The following is a 24,287-nucleotide window of genomic DNA, read 5'->3' as shown; positions in this document are numbered from 1 at the left end:
GAGATTGTCCTTGTTTTTATTACTAAACGTTGAAGACACGTTTCACATCAAGAAATAGACATAGTACTCATACTTGTAAAGTGATATTGCAAACACAAAAAGCATATAAGTGATGCGTTTAAAAACCATCACTCTGAATACACTTCTTCCTTATCATCATCAAACAGCTCGAGGAGTCCCGAGTCACTACTGATGATGTCCGATGCGTTAGGTAGGGATGGCATGTTGAGAAAAGATACGTATTTCAGAGATGGTTCCTCAGCTTCCGGTCCTTCTTCACTTTCTGTGGACACATCGTAATGGCGACTACAGTTTGCACTTTCGGGTTGCATATTAAAGGCATTGAAATCCGAGAGAGATACTCCTTTAGGCGACGATAACGGATTTTCTGTGACCGATTGACCCTCCAACCAGTAGGTGGTCATAGTACCTTTGCCCTGTAACGCCAACGTAATTGGAAATGGATTTTACAAGTTCAGTCTATGCATGTGAATTCAATGTAAATACCGGAAACCCATACTTTGTACTGAATTAGTAACCTTTGATAAGTTACGTACAACTACAGGTACATGTACTTAAAGCTAACGTTATCACATTTCATATCAAAAGGTCATATCAAACGATTGATAACAGTGATATTTTACTTTATAAACATAAAGATTGGTATGAATGAAAAATAAATTGCGTATAGCAATTTGTATAATGTTTGGCTACCGAAAAAAATGGTCATTTGTTTCGCAAATAACCTTGATGTGTTCGTGGCAACAAATCCATTGCATCGGAGATTTTTTCTAAATTTGGGATCTCTTGAGGAAAGGTACATGCCCATTTCTTCTGTGACCATAATACAGCAATTAAATCCAGCACACTGCGGCATTTTTCAAAGCTATGCAATAGATACTTCGTTATACATCACAGTGGGTCTTTCTAACGTAATCAGAAAAGGGAGATAAGCCGCGATCATCGAAGATCATTTCCGTATCGAGAATATTTGACCAGCTGTATTGACATTATCGTGCATTAAAAAAAAAGAATTGTTATTGATTAATGAATCCCCATACAAGCGTCAATTTCTCCGTTTATCGTTTCATGTGACCTTTAAGATGAGTAAATGATGAATTCTTATGAATGATACCTTTACTTCTAGTTTCCCCCTCTCCACTATTGTGTAACAGTTTTCTTCTTCTAATAGTGTAGCCGTAGTCGCGCTGATATGGATTTTCAATGCTGAAATTATGTAAAACATGATCAAACTTACTTTCTATAATGAACAGTGATTAATCTCATAAATTCCACAAAGAATACAGAATTGAGAGTGGGGCAAACACGGACCCCTGGACACACCAGAAATGGGATCAGGTACCTAGGGGGAGCAAGCATCCCCTGTTGATCGGTAATTTTATCCGTGAGCACTATATATCAATTAGGTGAACGGAGTCACCTGTAGTGGTAATTACCATATCAAGAACGGTCCTACTATTGGTATGAAATAAGTCAGACAACATTGGACCTAATGACAGCGTTGTATTTGCAAGTTAGATCAAAAGAAAGACATTAGAATTTCCGTAATGCAACCTCTAAGCAAAACTGTTGAAACCCCTGTAGCATCAACTTATTTGTAAGTAATCTGCCTCGATTCAAAACTGATCATATGCAGAACACGCTCTTGCGTATAAAATCAGTTCAGAGACATAAACAACATATGCAGGTGTTAATGGAATGATGCTACATGGATATAGGAAGTTGACGATGGGGAAGCTGAAATCATCTTGTTTGTCTTAAAGATGAGTAATTAGTTTGTCATTAGCATCTATGTTAAATAAAATATCTAAGTACGAAGCAGACGTGGAAGACTCTGTGGTGTCTTTTATTTCGAATTCAACCAGGATATATCGAATCGACATATGATTGAAAATGAGTATTGGTAATAGATAAAATGCCGTTGATATATCCAAATGTGGAGTTGAAGGCCACAGCAAGAGGATTTTTTTCTCATCCAGAAGCTTTTGAATAAACTCTTGACTTGTAAGAATATGAAAACATGTCAGTTAATATTGTAAATAGTTCCGACTTTAAATAAAAATTACTTCCTTACTTAGCAGTTGTGCATGATGCTAAAACCCCTATTATTAAATGTATCGAGAGGAATGGTCGTGTACAGTTTTGAAAAGTCATAAGTTTTTATGTTTTTGATTTGGGATAAATTATGCCTAGGAAAAATACGAAACAGGTCAGCTAATAAATGAAAATACATATATCCAGTGTCCATGAGATTTCCAACAGACTGTTGGAAGACCTAATCACCAAAGACTACACAGAAATTGTCACTGAGCAATTCCAGCAGCTTTTTAATATCAACTTAAGAATACTTGTGTGTGATATCAGAGTTTTGGTTAACCCATTTTTGGATAATTGTCACAAGTTACGTATATACCAGAGTTCCATTGTTACATGTATTGACGAAGCAGTTGTGTATGATGTCAAAAAGTCAGGTCTTTAATTCATTGTATTGTACAAATACATAAACTGAATAAAACAAGTAAGACAGTGCCTTTGCCATTGGATTCCATCCTGGATGCTGTGTTGACAGTATCTCCAAACAAGCAATAGCGCGGCATAGTCAAGCCCACCACTCCAGCACACACGGGGCCGGAATGTAAACCTAGCAAAGCACAGTCAAATGTAAAGTTTCAACAGTTTATTACACATACCACACTATAGTTTGTCACTAGATGAACATTGAAATCACAGAATGCTTAAATAATTGTCCTACAACAATTATATTGTTTAGGCCACAAAGGAATTAAAAGAATAAGGGGGTTTATACTTTACTTGTGTAATTCAAAATACAGTACATGCTTTTAAAAACATAATCCAAGATGCACTCAACTAAACATACAAAGTGAAAAAGGGGTATACTTGTGTACCAATTCTTATCTGGAGTTGTTCATCGGTTTCGTGAGGAATTTTGAAATGTTTGACTCCATCTAACAACTCCAGCGCCACCTTGGCGATTTCGTTGGCGTGATTGTTGCCGTTCGTCTCCGGTAAGCCGCTAACAATCATGTAAGCATCACCTATGGTTTCTACCTGGATTTAGGACAGGGTCAAGATTAGCATTATATAAAAAAAAATACGTAACATAATTATTCATGGAAAATATGTTGTCTGTTAAATGAGATGTGTATGAAAGGTGGAGATAGCGAACAGTGATCAATCTCATAAATCCATAAGCAATACAAAATAGATAGATGGGCAAACACGGACCCCTGGACACACCAGAGGTGGGGTCAGGTGCCTAGGAGGAGTAAGCATCCCCTGTCGACCGGTCATACCTGCCGTGAGCCCTATATCTTGATCAGGTAAACGGAGTTATCCGTAGTCAAAATCAGTGTGCCACGAACGGTCTAACAATTGGCATGAAACACGTCAGATAGTATTTGACCCAATGATAGGTTGTATTGGCAAACTAGATCGTTATAACGACCATATAATTTGCGAAATAATGACTTTAAACGAGACTGTTGATCAGGTGCCTAGGAGGAGTAAGCATCCTCTGTCGACCGGTTTCACCAGCCGTGAGCTTTATATCTTGATCAGGTAAACGGGGTCATCCGTAGTTAGAATCAGTGCGAATAGAACGGTCAACAATTGGTATGAAACACATAAGACAGTATTTGGTCCAATAACACATTATAATGGTAAATTAGATCTTGATAGCATTTGCGAAATACTGACATTAAACGAAACTGTTGAAACCTCAGTAACGCTTTTGTCAGTAGCCTGTTTCGATTTAAAACCTGATCATACGCTGAACATGCTCTTACGTATCGAGTCAGTTGGGACATTAACAGCATAATTATGCAGGTGATATTTTGTTCCTAAATATTTTAAAGGGGTAGACTGGCTGTGAAACAACTCCTTTATTTAGCCTTAGTTTTGATAGACTTTCGAATAAAAGTGGTAATAATAATAATGATAAACATTTATCAGCATTAAAAAGAAGTAATTTACCTTGTAAACATCATAATGTTCGATGATGTCGTCAAACAGTGTGTACAAAGAATTCAGCAACCCAACAACCTTTAAAGTACACCAAGAATTGAAATACTAACAATTTATCAATGGGGCATCTGGTGGTCATTCTTTTTATTGATGAACAGATCATTTCCTAGAATCATTGATTTCTTGTAGAGTTATGTAATAATAGTGATCTACTATCAGAACATCACATCCACTGTTGTATTTATTAAATACAATAAGTACTGAAAATGTTTATGTATAGCAAAAATAATCATGGACATTTCTAATACAAAAAAAAACTTGCAGAGAATTTCAAGTCGTTTAAGTAATACATATACTTGTGCAAACCCCATCCCAAAAGGAATAGGTTAAAGTATACAGAAAGGAAAACCAAGAACGTATGTTCAAGCTGAAATGTATAAATTACGATATTGTATACCTGCATTGGTGTACTGCTTCCGGCGAGATTGGTAAAGCCCACAATATCGGAGAAATAAATCGTAACAGACTCAAAATTTTCTGCCTTCACCGATCTCCCCAGCTTTAATTCCTCAGCCACTTTTCTAGAATATCCAGGAAACATGATAGAATATACAGGTTACTTACCACAAAATCAATAAAGGGGTACATGTAATTTATAATGATTTTATACCTTGGAAGCATGCGGTAAAGAAGTGCATCCGTCTTTCTTTTTTCCTCTTGCAGTTGTTCGGTTCTCTCTGCTACAATCTCCTCCAACTGATTTGAGTATTTCTCCATCATTACCACCATGTTTTCTATCACGTTTGAATTTCTACAGAAAATAATTTAAGAATTTTAACATTTGATCTGGGTGTAGATGTAGATACCCGTAGAGAGTGAATACTATAAATGTGTGTAATTTCTAGTACTACATTGTCCGGAGTATGTACTTGTATGGGTTGATTCTGTGCAGTGCTTTCAGAATGGTTTTAGTCGTTGGTCTCATCATCGGGTCCTCGATCCAGCAGCTTTGGATGAGTTTTTTTATAGCATAGCTTTGCTTCGCTGTCTGTACACCGTCAAGTTCTTGTGGGAATGCTGGTCTAAACCGCTTCATTTCGTTGTCATTCATAACTCTATTAACGATTTCTGGTAACGTAAAAATCATCGAATGAATCATCGATGCACCGTTTTATCACTCATCAATTCAATAATGCATGCATGGTGTTAAATACCAAAATTAGGAATATCATATTATCGTTCACCAAAACTTAATTAGCGAGAACATCTACTACAACCATAGTATGTATCATGTGACGAATTATATCTATTACTACAGTACTATGTACATTTGATGAACTATATCTACTATTACAATACTATATATCATGTGATGAACTATAAATACTACTACAGTACTATGTATCATGTGGTGAAGTATATCTACTACTAAAATACTATGTATCATGTGATGAATTATATCTACTACTACAATACTATGTATCATGTGATGAATTATAACTACTAGTACAATAATATGTATCATGTGATGAATTATATCTACTACTACAATAATATGTATCATGTGATGAATTATATCTACTTCTACAATACTATGTATCATGTGAATTATAACTACTACTACAATACTATGTATCATGTGAATTATAACTACTACTACAATACTATGTATCATGTGATGATTTATATCTACTTCTACAGTACTATGTATCATGTGATGAATTATATCTACTACTACAATACTATGTATCATGTGAATTATATCTACTACTACAATACTATGTATCATGTGATGATTTATAAATACTACTACAATACTATGTATCATGTGATGAATTATATCTACTTCTACAGTACTATGTATCATGTGATGAACTACTACAATACTATGTATCATGTGATGAATTATAAATACTACTACAGTACTATGTATCATGTGATGAATTATAAATACTACTACAATACTATGTATCATGTGATGAATTATATCTACTTCTACAGTACTATGTATCATGTGATGAATTATATCTACTTCTACAGTACTATGTATCATGAAAGGCGAAAATAAGGAATAGTAATCAATCTTATAACTCCTATAAGCAATGCAAAATAGAGAATTGGGCAAACACGAACCCCTGGATATACCAGAGGTGGGATGAGGTGCCGACCGGTCACACTCGTCTTTTGACGAATTGTATCCATGACCTACATATTTACATTGTTTGTTGAATGGTATTGGGTACATCCAATTCGTTCGAATCATTAGCTTAGGGACACAGTGGGGTTATGAGACTTGGTAAATGACATAAAAATAAATACAGGACTAGGAGTTTAAGAGACTTAGTATATTACATACAGATACGTACAGGACTAGCTTAGGGTCACAGTGGAGTTTGAGAGATTTAGTAAATTACATATAAATAAGTACAGGACTAGGTTAGGGTCACAGTGGAGTTTAAGAGATTTAGTAAATTACATATAAATAAGTACAGGACCAGTTTAGGGTCACAGTGGAGTTTAAGAGACTTAGTAAATTACATACAAATAAGTACAGGACTAGGTTAGGGTCACAGTGGAGTTTAAGAGACTTAGTAAATTACATACAGATAAATACAGAATAGATAATTATAACCTTCCGCAGTCAGATGGTTCTCCATAGAGTAAGGCTTGTCTCGACAGATAAGTTCTTTAGCAATAATGGCGAAGGCGTAGACATCTCCCGCGGGGGATCCATACCGCTTCCCAGTAGGGATAATCTTCCTCAGGAGCTCCGGGGCAGTCCAGAGTAAGCCTGGTGTAAGGTAGGAGGTGATAGCATCAGGTAAACATGTAGTCATTAATATATAATGCGGATTCTGTTTTCAGTCTTCGCAATTTAGTCTACAAATAATCCTGTCTTTTACCTATACAGAATACGGGATTTCAGCAACATATCTCATATCTAAGCGAACAAATTTTGCTTTTAAAATTGTGATACTATTTTCAATGTATGACTATATAATGAAAAGTTATGAGAACAAACAGTGGTCAATTTCATAAATCCCATAAAGAATACAACATTAAGAGTAGGGCAAACACACACCCATAATGTCATGCAATGATCAAATTTAAAGTACTGGCAACTAAATTTATATTTACGAATTAAGAGTTGATTTCGTTGGAGTGTAGTTGTTCCTTTATAGGACTGGTATTAAAGGGATTTTATTGTTTGACATTGCAATTTGCTGAAAAGATATACCTTACATTAATCTATGAATCTTTTCTCAGATTAATTTCAGTTGTTTTCCTTAATCAGTGCAAATCTCACGAGGGGAAAAACTCAAAGCATAAGAACAGATGGAAATGAGTTCTTAATGTTGAACACTTATAGATGGTCGTTGTGTCTACACTGCAATTAAAACAATAGATGACAATCCTTGGTATCACATTACGGAAATGCAAGATGAGCGAAGTCGTATGAGAGATGGGTTTTGTACTTTTATCTTGCCACCTTTGAAAGTGTTCTTTTTTTATTTGTTTGTCTCTTTGTATATTGTTTAACGTCCCATTTCAGAATTTTTATTCTAGAGATGTCACGAAGTATAGATGAAGTGCTACTTTAGACCTATGTATGGTGCTCGGGGTCATATCTGTGAGGGTTCTTTATCGCGCGAACTCCTACTGTGACACGTGACCTCAGGATTTTTTAGAGCATATCCGAATGACCCGTGACTACCTGTGTTTCAGTTTTACACAGCACCGGGATCGACAATTGAACCCGGGTCTCCCTGCTTGTGAACCACTAGACCACCGCGATAGAAACTTGTACTTGTAAGGGGAATGAGATTTATCTCAAGGCGTTGTTCCAGTCCATCTCCACAGCGTGGAATCTCGGAATTTCAGTCATTGAACAATTAAGGATCAGTAGTTCGACTACATGAAAATGGGTTTTAGTGTCTGTCAAGATGACGAGGTCTTGAAATGCAAATGTCTCTTACATATTTTCAATTTGAATAATAATTGTTTGTAATATTTCACTTCAGTTTGAAATAAATCAATGCAAGAGACACATCCTATTTTACTTATCCCTTAATAATGCAACGTTCAATGAGGTTGATTTAAATGAATTTCGACACCAACTCCGAGTACACTCTAAAGTCCCCTCCTGTTCAACTATATACATGTACCGTTCTACGGTCCTTCGGACGAGACCACAAAAACCGAGGTTCCGTGTCACAGCAGGTGTGGCACGATAAAGATCCCTCCCTGCTCAATGACCATAAGCGCCGAGCTTAGGCCTAAATTTTGCAGCCCTTCACCGGCAGTGGTGACGTCTCCATATGAGTGAAATATTCTCGAAAGGGGCGTTAAACAATATTCAATCAATCAATGTACCGTTCTCAGCATACAAATATTGCTATTCTGCAACCCAGATTATAAATCCTTCCGGATAACGGTAATACTACTACTACGTTACATCAAATATAATAACCCGAGTATTTGTCCAACTCATCTTCCTCTGTATCGATGTCGTCACCCTGTAAATGACGTGGAGCGAAGTCCGTCAGTTTACACGCCCACCGGCTGTCTATCAGACAATTAGAACTCTTCAGATTACCATGGAAACGGAGGTCACTTTTATGGATGTAAGCCAATCCCTAATAATAATAATGAACATTTCAAATCACTTTCTTTGTCGTTAATGAATAATCTTATAGGAACGAAAGCTTCATCACACGTGGTACAAGATGACTAACACATGTACTCACCTTGCATATATCTACAGCAATAGAGATCTTAAACATCGTATCCAGCTTGATGTCATCATGCTCTATCACATCCTATAAAAGATCAATAGAATAATACCGAGACTTCTTCACTTAATAGTGTAGACAGACCTGCCCCAGGACATGTGCTTGTTATAGAGTACATGTATGAATGATTTATTCGGTTGTATGTTATGGACGATTAATCACCTGAACACTTCCTTTAGAGCAGTACTCCCATACCACGCAGGGAATATCGGCATCCGTACAGATCCCTAACATGATAGCTATGTTTCCATGTTTGAAATCTATCACCTAATAATATGTCAGAAAGAAAAACATCAAAATTTACTAGCTTTTTACATGAAACGAATATCCAACTATTTGCATGGTAGCTATTTTTTCTTCTATATTTGAAATTCATCACCTCATATATCAGAAACAATACATCAATATTTATTTGCTTTTTATACAAAAACATTAATATTTGCACACGATATTCATCATCTCATTTTAGATGTTGATATAATGAAAGAACACAATACAAAAGTTAATTGGCGAAAACGAAGCACCTGTTTCATTTCTTTAAGAAATTTAACTGCATCTGTTTTCAGTCTCTTTTTCCTCAGAGATTTGATGGCTACCATGCGGCCCTTGTATCGAGCTATCGTGACCTTGGAGGCCTGAAGGACATTGTTGTCCATGGACAGCGTATCGGCGTTAGTTGTTCCGCCTGTAGTATACTCTGTCCCTTTATCAGACCTGCTGGTGATGCTTGGACGCCGGTGACGAACATAGGTCTCACTAGTACTGCCTTTCCTAGTCATTAGTTCACTTCCGGTATCATGACGAGACAGGTTCTAGATTCGGTAATTAGTAAATAACATCACAACATGCGCGGATACAGAGGGATCGGAACCCTCCCCCTCCTGAGATTTGTCCAGAGGTAAAGTCCTTGGAATCCATCTCTGAGAAATCTCGGGAGGGGGTGGGGTCCAGACCCGACATAAGGTTAGTTTTTTTCTGGCTCGCTTTCACTAACATAAAAATTCTTCCAATGATATTTCATTATATTTTAGTAGACTTGATCAAATAATAATATTACTTATAATGACAATGATGTGACTAAATTGTGTTACTTTTCCATTAGCATATTCGTACTTATTTCAGAATTACTGAATAAGGAAAAGTTGCCCAAATTGATGTTCTACGATGATTATGAAATACGAGGGTGGAGTCAATAAGTAACCAGCCTATCCCATTTCCGATTGACCGAGACAGTCACGATTTGCATGCCTTGTTGCAATACATGTTTTATACCTGGGTACAAAATTGCACGCGTAGCGAGTCATTCTTTAATAAGATATTGAATGTCAAACATGGCTAGTGATGCAAAGGTATGCTTTTCATCTAAAGTTGAGTACCGTGCTATAATTCGGTACTTGATTTAAAAGGTAAAACAGGCAAGGGAATACACGGCGAGTTAGCCGATGTTTATGGGTCTTCTGCACCATCTTATGCTCAGGTTAAATTCTGGGGAGGGGAATTCAAACGCGGTAGAACGTCTTTAGAAGATGAAACCAGGTCAGGACGCCCAATGGATGCCACCGATGAAGAAATATGTAAGATACTTCGGGAGCTGGTGTACTCTAATAGGCGAATTCAGGTGGAAGAAATAGTGAAGACATTAGGCATTTCACATGGTAGCGTTTCAACAATCTTACATGATTGTTTAGGTATGCGCAAGCTAACAGCCCGTTGGGTCCCCAAACCCCTTAGCGACGAGCAAATGGCAACCAGAACATCAGTATGCAGCACCTTGTTGAGGCGTTTTAGGTCAAAAAATTTTCTTTTGCGTCTGGTGACTGTAGATGAGACTTGGGGTTCATCATTATGAACAAGAGAATAAAGCTCAAGAGTCGTTAGTGGGTAGGGCCTTGGTCCCCGAGGCCACAGGAGTTCAAGACGCAACCATCTGCTGGCAAGGTGATGGCCACAGTATTTTGGGACGCAAAAGGCTGTATTATGTTGGACTTTTTACCCAAGAGAAGTACAATAACTAGAGTATACTATGCAAACTTGCTAGACCAGCTGAGAACCGCCATCCGTGAAAAACGCCGAGGTAAACTCTCTAAAGGTGTTTTGCTGCAACAGGACAATGCGAGAGTCCACACGTGCAAAGTTGCAATGGGTGCTGTAAAGCGAAACGGGTATGGAATAATACCACATCCTGCCTATTCGCCTGACCTAGCTCCTAGCGATTTCTTCCTATTTCCAAACTTGAAAAGGATATCCGTGAACGTCATTTTCGGTCTGACGAAGAAGTCATGACGGCAATTGAAGAGTGGGTCAATGGAAAGGACCCTGACTTCTTTTTTTTTTTTTTTTTTTTTTTTTTTTTTTTAGATCTGGGCTAATGGCACTTAAACACCGTTGGTCTAAGTGCATCACACTAGTGGGCAATTACATCGAAAAAGAAGAGGTGGATCTCAACCGGAAATAAGTTATACTGGTTACTCATTGACTCGCCCTCGTATTATTTGATATCAAATCAATATTTTAACGAGGAGTTTCAAGCGACCCGTTTTTTGATCATATTCACTATCTGACAAAATGTGTACGCGCTGCAGTTATATTTGATATTTGTTTCAAAATGCGAGGCTATGATTGTAATTCAGATATGATGTTCCTTGATTAATTGTGTGTTGTTTAATGTCCCTCTCCAGTTTATTTCAATCACATGGACACGTCGTCAGTGTCAGTGGAAGAGCTTCAAGTTTTAACCTTTACTTGGTACTCAAGGTCAATGAACAATAGACGAATAATCTGTGCACCGCTTGACCACTGCACGTGAATTTCTAGGAAGAAATAGATGTTGCTTTGCAGCTGTGAGCTACACGTTGCTATTAGGGTACTTAAAGTATACGCTAGATTCATTTGAGCAGATTTTGTCTCCATTTCGCGACACAAATTTAGTTGCTTCTTCAAACTGAGCTTCAAAATATCACAACTCCGACGTTTGAAGTTACGCGTGGGTGGATCTAGAGGGGGCCTGGAATACCATCATGATGTATAAAAACAAAATGAGTTATTACATTTGCGTGCTAAGGACCCCTCCCCCTGGAAAAGAATCCTGGATCCGCGCATGTTTCAATGTACAATCAGTAAAAGAACTTAATTCTTTCTATGAATGAGTGTCACGTGACAATTTCGTACAGTCCGGTAAAATGAAAATAAAATGTTTTCGTTGCTCTACATGTACTTAATTTAAATGTAGTGCAGTATGATTTATTGCGTAGCTATATTTTTCACGATGTTATGCGCACATACCATAAAAGACCGAACCTGCTTCCCTAGTAAGAAATCGATGTCTTTGAAATGAATTTTCCATGCAACATTTTGAAGATCCCTCTCCCTTTTCCATATTCTACAATGGAATAATTGATACAATTCATTTCATGTGCACCTTGAATACTCATTTCTCGATTAATATCGGTATGGTATGTAACAATCTCCTGACCACAGATGCATGTACAAATTTCATGAACTTACCTGGCGAGATGAAAAAGCACGAGTAACACTGAAAACATTCCCCTCAGGTATGTATTTACCTGTACGCCAAAAACAGCATCAGTGCCAGTACCATGATCGCTAGTGACACGCCGATATACACAGCGAGATCAGAGGAGGCGGCTGAAATAGGTAAGCAACGGGCTATTATAATCAAACTCGGTTTCCTTTCAAGCACTTGAAAGTTTAACGGGACAGAGCGAGAGAATCGATATATTTTCCAATAATGATTACACTGTAATATTACCTCGAGGTCGAAGACAATTAGAATTTGTTAGTATTCAAAAGCCTGAATATGAAGAGCTGTTCGGGTAATGTTGAATAATGCAATGTACCTTCCAGTTTTTCCTAATGCATTTGAAAGAAAATGTTTTGCGTGGATGTTGTGAACTTCGCCATTTAATAATCGACAATTCCATAAAGTGATGAAAAATTTACAAGAGTTGATATCGATTGCAGCTCGACAATTTCAACAAACTTTATTTCGATAAGTTTTCCAATACAATCATAATCAATAATATATCACCCCAGAATAAAGACTTTGAAGAATATATTTTTGAAAAAGAGTATTTCATGAATTAAAACGACTAAAAAAAATTCAATAATAAAATTTTTTGATAGATTTATGGGTCAAACTTATTTAGTAGAGGAACTCCGGCTAAGGGATTTTAGTCATAGAAACTGTGAAGCACAATGTCCGTGGGGGGGGGGGGGATTATGAGTATCGGACGTACCTGGGGCTGTAGGACATTTCTCATTGAAGAAGCCACAAGTAGGCGTGTCTACAGGAATCCTGTCATCACTGGTCGTACCATCCCCCCACCGGAAGTACGTTAAGTCGCTTTCCTGCGTAATGTATTGTAATAATCTCTTAGAATCGCTTTGAATTTCCACTATCAATTATTCTCATTTTACTTCAGCATTGGGCTTCGCGTGCGCTTAAATGTATGGAAAAGAAGAATATTGTGCACTCGTCATAAATAGTATCTCACTAGTTTTAAAATCCATTATTTTATGGAAATAGTCAACGAAGCGCCCTAACCGACAGGTATAAATTCATTACATGTACATGGCATAACTAATGGTTAAACTGACTTTATAATCCCAAAGTCTAGTAAACGATGAATATTATTCTCTGCAGGATGCGCAATGGTTTGGTTTGTTTATGAATATCGATTCGAAATACGTTATTTCCATAGCGAAAATATCCATAAAATAGGTTGATATCTTACCGGGAAAATTGAACCATTGACAATGGCGATCCGGTAGTAAGCCACCGTGGTAAAATTTCCTGACTCTGAGAGATCGAACACGGATATTGAAGCATAACGATCGGCCTCGTATGACATCGCAACATCTCCGGAGAGGCCTGCATGAAAGACACACAGAAAGCATTTCTTTCACCACACTGTATATAAAGCACCAATCTTTACATGTATTTAGATTTCCCCCATTTTCACAATATATCAAACCAAAATGAATTTGTTAAATGCACCTTTGAAATTGAAGTTTTCTATGGATTTCCTTATGTTGGTACCGTTAGTGCCTGTAGGGTCCCCACCGTTACTCTGCAGCGCCAGGGAATAGAGGTAAACAGCGTCATAAAGAAAGGGCGAGTAGATATCCGGCTGAACAGAACGTTAAATATGAACAACAAATATAAAAAGTTTGAAAATGCATCACGCTAACGTGCTTCATGAAATATGTCGCTGTCCCTATCCTGATGTATTTGTAAAAATGAAATTCATTTTTTTATATTTACATTGTACTTTTTCTTTACTGTCGGAATACCCAGCTGATAGATTAGACATACTATATTCATTAAGATTCATACGCGCATTGTTCACAACTTCAGCGCTATCATTACAATCAATGACAAAAACATTGGGAATGCAAGTACATGTATAAAGATGTGAATATAAGGAAAACAAAACAACAAAGCAAACATCTTTGAATTAAAATCATTTACTTATTCTGATAATTTGTCATCTTCATTTCCAAAAATGTTTTCTTTTGTACATTTGTTTTGAAAATCATGGAACTTTCCGAATTCTCTTTTAAGAATTCAAAACAAGTTCTCGCCATTTAAAAGTGGAGATGTTAATATGACAGAGTACCGACTTCAAAAATACTAAAACAATCAGGTGACTACACCATGAAATAAATATTAGCTGCACATCATATAATATCATAACTTCTGCATGCTACACATTTTAATTGTGACGTCATAAACATGTATGGTATCCCGGAAATTTTCACCCCCCCCCCCCCCGAAACATTGCGTATTTTAATAACAGGACTTTAAAAATTGTAGGAGTGCACCAAATAACTACCAGACACCTTTTTCTACATGTACATATTTTGCAAAAGTATCTAACATCAGACACTTCTTATCCGTTATGTTAGATAAAAAAAAAAAAGTTAACAGATCAGCCCAACAATAAATGTTTGATTCATAACAAGAACATGTACCTCTGCCCAATCAGGTAACGAGGAGAAGGAAGAGTTCCATGTCTGGTACGCTGTATACGCCTTAACAGACCATGTGGAGGTTGTGCTTCCTTGTAAGACATCACCAAAGGACATCTGAAATATACCGACAAAGTTCTAAGCAGTTCCTACTCTGACGTTACAATGACGAATAAAACAGGTCTTACGTAAAGTAGGTTTTCGAATCCCTGGCGCGCTGCTAAGTCCTCACTATCTCCGGATTCCCAGAGAGTTCTGCTCTCCAAGTCTGCTATTTCTTCATTGGAGAGTATAGTGGTTTTGATAAAAATGAACTGGTAGTCCCCACTGGTCATCCCTCTAGCGTGTGCCCTGATCATGTATGTACGGAGTTCTGTGTCGGGAATGATCAAGACGACAACTGTAAAACCGAAACAGTGTTCTTCTTTATTCACCGAATTGCACAGAAACGATAGCTTTTAATTCTTGTAGGGCAACTAAAAACTTTGCTTCGTTCTTTTTTAAGGAGGAATAACACACCAAAGAAATCTGATAAGGGTGGAAAATAGAGGACATGTACATCAATTTTGAAAATGGAAAACTTTCAAATAAATTTACTTTATTTAGTTAAAAGTGCAGTTTTAGTAGATAGTAATCTGGAAATATCAAACTCCTTCTAGACTCAAACCCACAATCTCCAGATCAGTAATTTCACATTAACCTTCTGAGTTACCAAGCTACGCTAAAAACTTTTAAAGATTTAAAAGGAATATACAACTGTTGCTGATATTCATATTTTTAAAGCATTAACGTTTCAATAAATCGGCGTTTATACGTGGATATCTAAATAAATAGTGTAATATCTAAATAGTGTAATAGTCATTTTGTAGGCAGTCAGCCATTATAACGGTGTGTTATCCCTCCTTAAACTTCGATGTGTTTTGGACAAACTTACTTCTCCCTTCATATTTGATGGCAGAATACATTGTATCAATCAGCATTTCTGTTGCATTCAGTTCCACACGTGCGTAATGATGAACTAAGGAAAATCCGAAGGCGGACCAGTATGGACTCTCAATTTCCGAGATAAGAGCACTAGCGTATGCATCACACTCCGGATCCATAGACGATATGATGATTATTCTCAACCAGCCGAATCCGGATAAAAAGATGGTGAGAATATTTCCTGGTTTCAGTTAAAGATTGTAACAAGCATTAATGCATTAATGTATACAGGCCTATAATAGATTCTGTCGTGTCACTACAAAACCGTCTATTTGGTAAAAATATTTACGAAACAATGCCTTTTAAAAAAATATGTAATTTTATTTATCGTAGTATTCAAACTATTGTAAACTTTCTACCTATAGATGACAGGGGAGCGATGGATCGCACGAGGGTTTGAAGTTTACTCTTGTCGTCCAGAGATTCCTCATTGGATAGCCAACCAAAAACAGGGATGTCTCTGTATGCGGCCAGCTCCGCAATAGGGATCATGGCTACCAAGTCAAACAATTAGACGTCTCCATATCAGTGAAATATTCTCGAGAGAGACGTTAAACAACAATCAAACTATGAAGTACAAATATACGCATTTGTTAGACATCTATTTAGAATAATTTTAATGTATAAACAAAGTACAAGATAGCCACTACATCTCTAGCTGGGAGGGGGGATTAATTTTTCATTATCATTTTTTTTATTTTTGGTTTGCTTTTGTTTCCTTTTCTTGAATTAATTTCTTCATTTTACATGTTATGTATACCTTTCGAAAGTTCTGATGCCGTGACGATTGAAGATAGATAACTTCTGTTATTCCAATAGTGATATTGTTGTGTAAGAGTTGCCCCCCTTTCAGTACTTAAGCTGCTTACATTAATCACGTGGATTAAACAGGGCTTGAAATTAACATATGCCCGTCAATCTGTGGCTGGTTAAAAACTGATTGACATCATCTTCGCTAGCCAATGGTTTACGATCCGCTCCGTTTGTAGAGAAGCGGAGCGGATCGGATCGTAAACCCTTGGCTAGCGAAGATGGACTAACATTTGTTTTAGTCAGTCCGATGGGACTGGTCAGTTTTCTTCAACGTAATTTTGGAAAACCTACTTATGTCGGCATTCCTCTGTAGATCTCAGATGAATCAGATTAGTAAATATAAATCTCACGTAAGTGTTACAATATTGTCTGAGGCATATCTAGTTAAATTCCGTTATTTTATTTAACATGATCGAAATATGTTTATTTATTTTTGGTGGACTGGTTAATTTTTCTGTGGACTGATTGAAATTATACCCTATTAGTCCAGCTGGAGGGTAACATAAAAAGTTAGTTTCAAGTGCTGTTAGAGAGGAACAAACTCCGTACCCTTTGTACACGGGGGCCCAAATATGACGTCCACTCTGTTATGGAACAGGAAATCTGTGAATTTTCCGATACTGGTTTTGCTGTCACAACCCGAGTCTACCCATAAGATGCTGCAAAGTAACGTGACACTGTCTATGTTTATTCCGACATGTATACAGAGTGTACAAGATTGCAAAAAGAAATTATTATTAACTTCCTTTACCTAATTTTTACTAGTTTAGTGAATTTGTTTTGGATGTCCATCGATTCTGATATCTCGTGTTAAAAATCAATCCTTGTTTTTGCAATCAATCCCCAGCGGAACATCTCATTTAATGTTTATTTATTATTAAATTTTATTTATTTTTATTATTCTATGAAGCGTGGTCACTATGCGGAAGGTTGTATAAAGTGGACATTTTGTATGCACATGTATTGCCGTCTGGCGGAGTTTAAGATTTAAATCATCTATTTTTGGTGGGGTGCTACATTTGGGGGATCGGTTTCAAATCGCTGAAATAATTTAATCACCAAAGCTAAGCCCTTGATATTTATATAGTAGATATTCATTAAATCATCTAATTCACAATTATTAAAACTTCGCCACAAATGTCCGCTATACGGTATCAAGAACTTTACGGTATTACAAATTGATTATGCGAGGGAAAGAGAAATGAGCGTGTTTTTCCCCTTGACCTTGTTCAGACCAACACTTGCATTATCTTCGATACCAAAAACTAAAACCATTTATCATTTGAAATTTACAATTGTTTCCTTTAGTCTAAATTGAGATCGTTTGAAATTTACAATTGTTCCCGCGACAAACTTAAGTCGTTAAAACAGGTAGTGACAGTTCCATCGCCAAAAACGCTCGCCATCAGGTGTGAATGTCAAGAGTCCTCGGAGATGACCTGAAAAACGAATGTCCCGTGTCACAGTAGGTGTGGCACGCTAAAGAGTCCTCACTGCTCAATGGCCGTAAGCGCCGAGCAAAGGCCTAAATTTGAAGCCCTTCACCGGTCTTGGTGACGTCTCCATATGAGTGAAAAAATTTTGAGAAAGAGACGTTAACCAAGATACAATCAATCAATCAATCATCTAGTCTATATTGAGATCGTTTGAAATTTACAATTGTTTTCTCTAGTCTATATTGAGATCGAGGGGAATACCTCTAGTCTATATTGAGATCGAGGGAAGCTTCCTCTAGTCTATATTGAGATCGAGGGGAGCTTCTTCTAGTCTATGTTGAGATCGAGGGGAATGCCTCTCGTCTATATTGAGATCGAGGGGAATACCTCTAGTCTATATTGAGATCGAGGGGAATGTCTCTCGTCTATATTGAGATCGAGGGGAATGCCTCTCGTCTATATTGAGATCGAGGGGAATACCTCTCGTCTATATTGAGATCGAGGGGAATGCCTCTCGTCTATATTGAGATCGAGAGGAATACCTGTAGTCTATATTGAGATCGAGGGGAATACCTCTAGTCTATATTGAGATCGAGGGGAATACCTCTCGTTTATATTGAGATCGAGGGGAATACCTCTCGTCTATATTGAGATCGAGGGGAATGCCTCTCGTTTATATTGAGATCGAGGGGAATACCTCTAGTCTATATTGAGATCGAGGGGAATACTTCTCGTCTATATTGAGATCGAGGGGAGCTTTCTCTAGTCTATATTGAGATCGAGAGAAATACATCTTTCTAACTCTCTGTCCCCCTTAAGAGTTCGTAATCTATAATCATTAAAAGTACCAGCCCTCCCTTAGACTGAAATGGCCGTCCTTTTAGTAGATATTCTGTTAGTATTTATTGAAGCAATCTGACATCTATATGAAAAAGGTGACGATAAAAGTGACCAATCTCATTATTTCATATGAAGAAATGTTTCTAACTTTCAATATGCAAGCAGTAATTTTTCAGCTGAGAAAAAAAAATTATCTGTAGATACAATTTCTTCAAAATAACTATATTTAGTCACCGTCAGCCATTTAATCAGGGTCGGATCCAGAAATTGCGGTTACGGGGGGGGGGGGGGCACTTTATGAGATAGGGGGTCTGGGTTTTACTGATTTTATAGGGCTTGAAATATGTCTCCTATTTAGTCATTTGTACTATTTTCTATCATTCTTAATAAGATGAAATTAATAAAGGGACGCAAATTTTAAAGGCATAGGTTCTAAGATGTTGATGAAATTTTGCATGTTCCAAAAAGGTGGCGAAATTAAAGATCGTAACTAGAAAATCACAAAAGTTCTTCAGAATGTTTACAAACACATTGGATACGATAGTAATTACAAAATAATTCCCTGTTCTCATTTGTCTAAACTAGTACCCTGTCGACTTCGCATCTCTTATGTTTGTGTGAAGCCACCAATCAGCGGGGTACCAGTTTTTTTGGAGTTCTTCTTGCAAAATATTGTGATGTCTTTTTTGAGATAAAAGATAGACCCTATACCTTTAAGGGGTTTTTTGGGGGGGGGGGGGGGGGATAAGTTCTTCCAATAAAGTAATTCAAGATTTTGTCATTTATTTCTCCGGGAGTGGAAGATATTATTGCTTCTTTTATCGTCTAGTATATTTTTCTAAACAAGACACCACGATTTACATTAAATTTGAAAAAAATTAGGGGGAGGGGGGGGGGGGGGCTGTGCTCCCCTCCCCCTTGAATCCGCCACTGTTAATTGTTCTCTTATTAGTCCGGAATAAATGACAAATGATATAGGGCTTACGGCGGGTGTGACCGGTTGACAGGGAATGCTTACTCCTCCTAGACACCTGATCCCACCTCTGGTATATCCAAGGATCCGTGTTTCAACTTTCAATTTTGTATTGTTTATAGGAGTTATGAGATTGATCACTGTTCGCTATCTTCACCTTTATAGGAGTTATGAGATTGATCACTGTTCGTTATCTTCACCTTTATAGGAATTATGAGATTGACCACTCATTCACTGTTATCTTCACCTTTCATTTTCTTCGGAAATATGTCTCTAAAAATTGACATTCCCACCGCGGAAAATTCTGTTCTTGAGCCAGACATTCCCACAAGTTCCCCTCAAAGTCAGACAATTAATTATAGAGTGAGACTTCCTCCATGATACGCCACCCCGGAAGTCTGTCTCGAAAGTGAGATTTTCCCGGCTACCCTGAAATAAGCTCTACTTTAGACCGCAATAACCAAATCCCCGTGTCACAGCAGGTGTGACACGACAAAGACCTCTCACTACCACAGGCACCTGAAGTATGGATATTACTACACCCCCCCTTTTTTTTCATAATTTTTTTTTGGTGGCAATAATTTCTCTGAAATGTATGAATTCCCCGTCTATCTCATTCCTCTTTCGATTCATGTAATCGTTTCACGCTTTAAAGATTGGCCTTCTACCGGTATAATAAAATACACAAGGTAAGAAACAAAAAATTGTAAACAAACAGGGGGTCCCCGTTTCCGGGCACATTTTCCAAGTAACCTAAGGAATTTTGACGAGCGGCAGGTCGGGGAGATTTCATACTACAAGTCTCTTCAACTCAAAACCCATCTCATCTCTTTTATTTGACACAATCTTGCGTGCATTGATCGGACAGGGCTTCATCTCTTCCACTGGCAGCCAAAAAGGAGGTCACAGAGTACGAATTTATAACGTGTCGTGTGATTGGTCCGCGAATAATCCCGAGACCCTTCGGATGATCCCGAGACTAAGCAATGTCTTTGTTTACAAATTTTTGTTTCTTACCTTGTGTATTTTATTATACCGGTAGAAGGCCAATCTTTAAAGCTTACAAAAAGCGTGAAACGATTACATGAATCGAAAGAGGGATGAGATAGACGGGGAATTCATACATTTCAGAGAAATTATTGCCACCAAAAAAAAATTATGAAAAAAAGGGGGGGGGGTAGTAATATCCATACTTCAGGTGCCTGTGCTCACTACTCAAAGGCTGTAAGCGCCAAGCAAAGGACTAAATTTCGCAGCCCTTCACCGCACAGGCACTTGACGTTTTAGATATCTATAATAAAAAAAATTGTCTTCCTGTAAACATAATATTGTCAATAATGGTGACGTCTCCATATGAGTGAAATATTTTCGTGCGTCCCGCTATATTAAACAATATACCAGGGCCGTAAATTACATGGAGGCGGAGGAGGCAGCTGCCTCCTCCAACTTTTGAGCCAAAAAAAATTAAAATTTAAAGTTCATTAGAATTTATGTTGTTTCCAATAACTAAGAACATGATACCTCCCTTAAAAAGCATTCCAAATCTTTCTTTTAGAATGAGTTAGTCAAGTAACATCTTAGAAGGCCCTAGAATCAAGGATTTTGTACGAAACGTGTTCAGTGTGCACAAAATGTCCTCAGCGCCTGGGCGGCCCCCAGACCCCCGCCTAATTTCCGGCCTCCTCCAAATTGAAGGTTAATTTACGGCCCTGTATACAATCAATCAATCATAATCTTTCTAAATAAGTTACACTTAACATATATATTCATTGTCTGATTTAATCCAATTAAAATTTTAAGTTCTGCAAAGACAATATATGTCATACTCATACTAGTCATGCTATCTCAGATCTAGACAAAATATGTCATACTCATACTATATTAGATGACACCCATTTTTTTTATTACCACGTATATATTAGTGATTATGCAATTTTTCATATATTTGTCTATACTATACATTCCATACGTTAATTTTTATTCGTCATCTGTTACCTATTTTAATCATTGAACATTTGATTTTTTACCAGAGGTAAAGGCAGACATGCGTAAAGATATATACAAAAAACAAGATAATATATTATAGATGTAACTGAAGTTTGTTCACATCGTACCCCACCCCACCCATCCCCCCCCCCCACACACACACACAGCAAGGGTAGCTAGGGTGCGAGTCTATTGTACGGGTGGGCGATGTGACCCATGGAGCTTTTATCATTTTTAATATATTGAGGAAAAAGATCAAGATTGTCGTTAATAAGGCGGGGGAACTTTAGATATGAATATCTGAATGGCCTTGTGTTCTCGAGTTCATGTGTACTCTTCAGGTGATCTCAGAATAAGAATATACACTCTGCAGTCTTCAAATATTGCTAAAATACCACATTTCTATCATCATCGAATTTATGTATTTCATACACCATTTAATATATAATGTTAATGAAAATTCAAAACCAATAAACATCATTGTTCTTATTTCAACAGTATTGCACAGATTTAGATAGAATCAAAAGTAAACACTCCATTCTTGTTGAACCGTTCACTCAGCTATTCAGCAAATATTTTAAACCGAATTAAACATGTTCTAAACGTAAGAGAAAATGGAAAGTCTTGAGGGGGGAAAACCAGCCTTTATCTTCCGCTACGTAAAATTCAGAACCCCTATACTGTAAACCCCCTTTACAATTCTAATAAAATTACCATCAATACGAAGAAGATTTTTTATGGACATCTGAGCCAGATGGTATGAAATTTAATCAAACTCTGTGCCTTCTCGCTTATAATTATTTTCTAGTCATTAAACTGAAAAACTGTGATAACAATATATATATTGGGAAATCAATACCACGCTTACTCAAACGTTCCACTGGGCAATATTCCGTCCCTGTAGACGTCGTCCACGGCGTACGCCAGGGCCCCCACGGATGTGGAGGCGTTCACGGTGATGGCTGAGGAAGGTGGGGTCTCTTTGGGAGCCATCCACACAGCTTGAACATTTCCGGAGCATCCAAAAGGAAGAAAGGCAAAGCACACTAACACACAAATAACAAAGAACATGGTCTGAAAAAGTCTGAACACGTTCTGAAAGTCATTCTCTTCCTGGTGTATGTGCGTTCAACATCTTCGAAAGATACACCAGTTTTCTCTCTAACTTCGAATTCACTCAACGCGTTTTTCAAACTTTTTGCACCGGGAATGATGGTGCCTACACTGCAAACACGTAATTTGGGCTAACTAGGTGACTCTCACTAACATCGGTAATTAGATCTAATAAATAAATCAAACAGGCCTGTTAAAATTTGATCATTCCGTGTTTGTTTTGGTGAATGATGATATCCTTTGTCAATAGAAACTAAGACAAAATGTATCGCGTTAATGGCGCTTGTTATACTATTGTCAGAGTGATGCATCGTACTCTTAACGTGCTTAAACTAAACAAACAACCCGTGTTCCGAAAGTCAAACCAATGGAGGTGGCCTAGCCCTGTTTTTGTGTAAGCGACGCTTGAAAGTGAACATTGTATTATCCTAGTTTTTCTGACTTTGTTAGCTTCAGTCATTCCATAATTACACGAACAAACTTAACGGTTTTATAATGTCTCAGATAGATTTTGTGGTATTTGTAGAGGATGTTTACAAATGAACTCTTCATTTCTATATCAGTACTAAGGACTATGTCATATTTACTTAAGAAATAAATTTTTATTTTTGAAAATACATGTACATGCGGTTATGAGCTGCGACGCTTCATGTTGACGTATAGCTGACGTAATTCATGAATTTGATTAAGAAAAGTACGCCGGCGTGAAGGATTGCAAGTCATACCCTCATGCAATTTAAAAAATTTAAAAGAAAAAATCTTATTTACCTTCCACTTTCACAATCGCCACACGTATATGAGAAGATGACTATCATTACGTATGGTGAACGACAAGGTGGCCCCTGTACCCCGGAACTCACTTCCAATACACATTATAAAATCAAACACGAGTAACGGTTTTATAACAAATCTTAAAATACAGGCCATTCTTCAGAATATATTTTATTTTTATGCAGAACTTTGATCCCTTATTGAAGCACCATCCTACACCCCCCCCCCTCTCTCTCTCTTTCCAGGCTAGGATTTTAATAAACTTGAATCTGAATGTCACTCATCATGATTCTAGCCGGCCTGCTACTCGTGAGGAGAAACAAATTTAAGGATGTATGCTACACCAGAGAAAATTGATATGGATGAAAAGTGGAAGATATGTACAACAATATTTTGAAATTGAAAACTTTGATATTTACTTTATTTAGTAAAGAAATGCAGTTTTAGTAAAAGGCAAAATTTAAAACCCCTGCTGGACTCGAACACGCGACCAGTAGTCGACTTGCTAACTCACTGAGCTACTCAGCTAGGCGAGATTTTTCTAATGAATAGACATTTGATATTTATATTTTCATCCATGTT

At 37.3% G+C, this 24,287-nt stretch overlaps 1 protein-coding gene across 1 annotated transcript; it reads right to left on the bottom strand.

The window, feature by feature from the left end:
* Nucleotides 1-22,893, bottom strand: LOC125647901 (atrial natriuretic peptide receptor 1-like). Its single transcript, XM_048874735.2, has 24 exons — nt 22,690-22,893; nt 17,136-17,245; nt 16,133-16,267; nt 15,724-15,954; nt 14,978-15,189; nt 14,793-14,906; nt 13,816-13,948; nt 13,553-13,689; nt 13,055-13,166; nt 12,362-12,443; nt 12,081-12,177; nt 9,323-9,610; nt 8,961-9,065; nt 8,754-8,825; nt 8,477-8,642; nt 6,638-6,796; nt 4,935-5,133; nt 4,676-4,816; nt 4,463-4,586; nt 4,015-4,083; nt 2,928-3,090; nt 2,552-2,662; nt 1,136-1,227; nt 1-437 (listed from the first exon to the last, which is right to left on the bottom strand). The coding sequence occupies exons 1-24, from the start codon at nt 22,890-22,892 to the stop codon at nt 129-131; spliced, it is 3,564 nt and encodes a 1,187-aa protein (XP_048730692.2). The 5' UTR covers nt 22,893; the 3' UTR covers nt 1-128.
* Nucleotides 22,894-24,287: the final 1,394 nt, after the last annotated feature.

The sequence above is a fragment of the Ostrea edulis genome, chromosome 6 (assembly GCF_947568905.1).
Source record: "Ostrea edulis chromosome 6, xbOstEdul1.1, whole genome shotgun sequence".
Classification (NCBI taxonomy): domain Eukaryota; kingdom Metazoa; phylum Mollusca; class Bivalvia; order Ostreida; family Ostreidae; genus Ostrea; species Ostrea edulis.
Note: the sequence above shows the minus strand (reverse complement) of the source record. Positions and strands in the feature narration are given on the sequence as shown.

Excerpts from the sequence above, each read along its gene's own strand:
- LOC125647901 (XM_048874735.2), bottom strand. The coding sequence starts at position 22,892 with ATGTTCTTTGTTATTTGTGTGTTAGTGTGCTTTGCCTTTCTTCCTTTT. Across the intron at positions 13,167-13,552 it reads TCAATGGTTCAATTTTCCCG|GAAAGCGACTTAACGTACTT; the intron begins GTAAGATATCAA and ends TACATTACGCAG. Across the intron at positions 3,091-4,014 it reads AACATTATGATGTTTACAAG|GTAGAAACCATAGGTGATGC; the intron begins GTAAATTACTTC and ends TCCTAAATCCAG.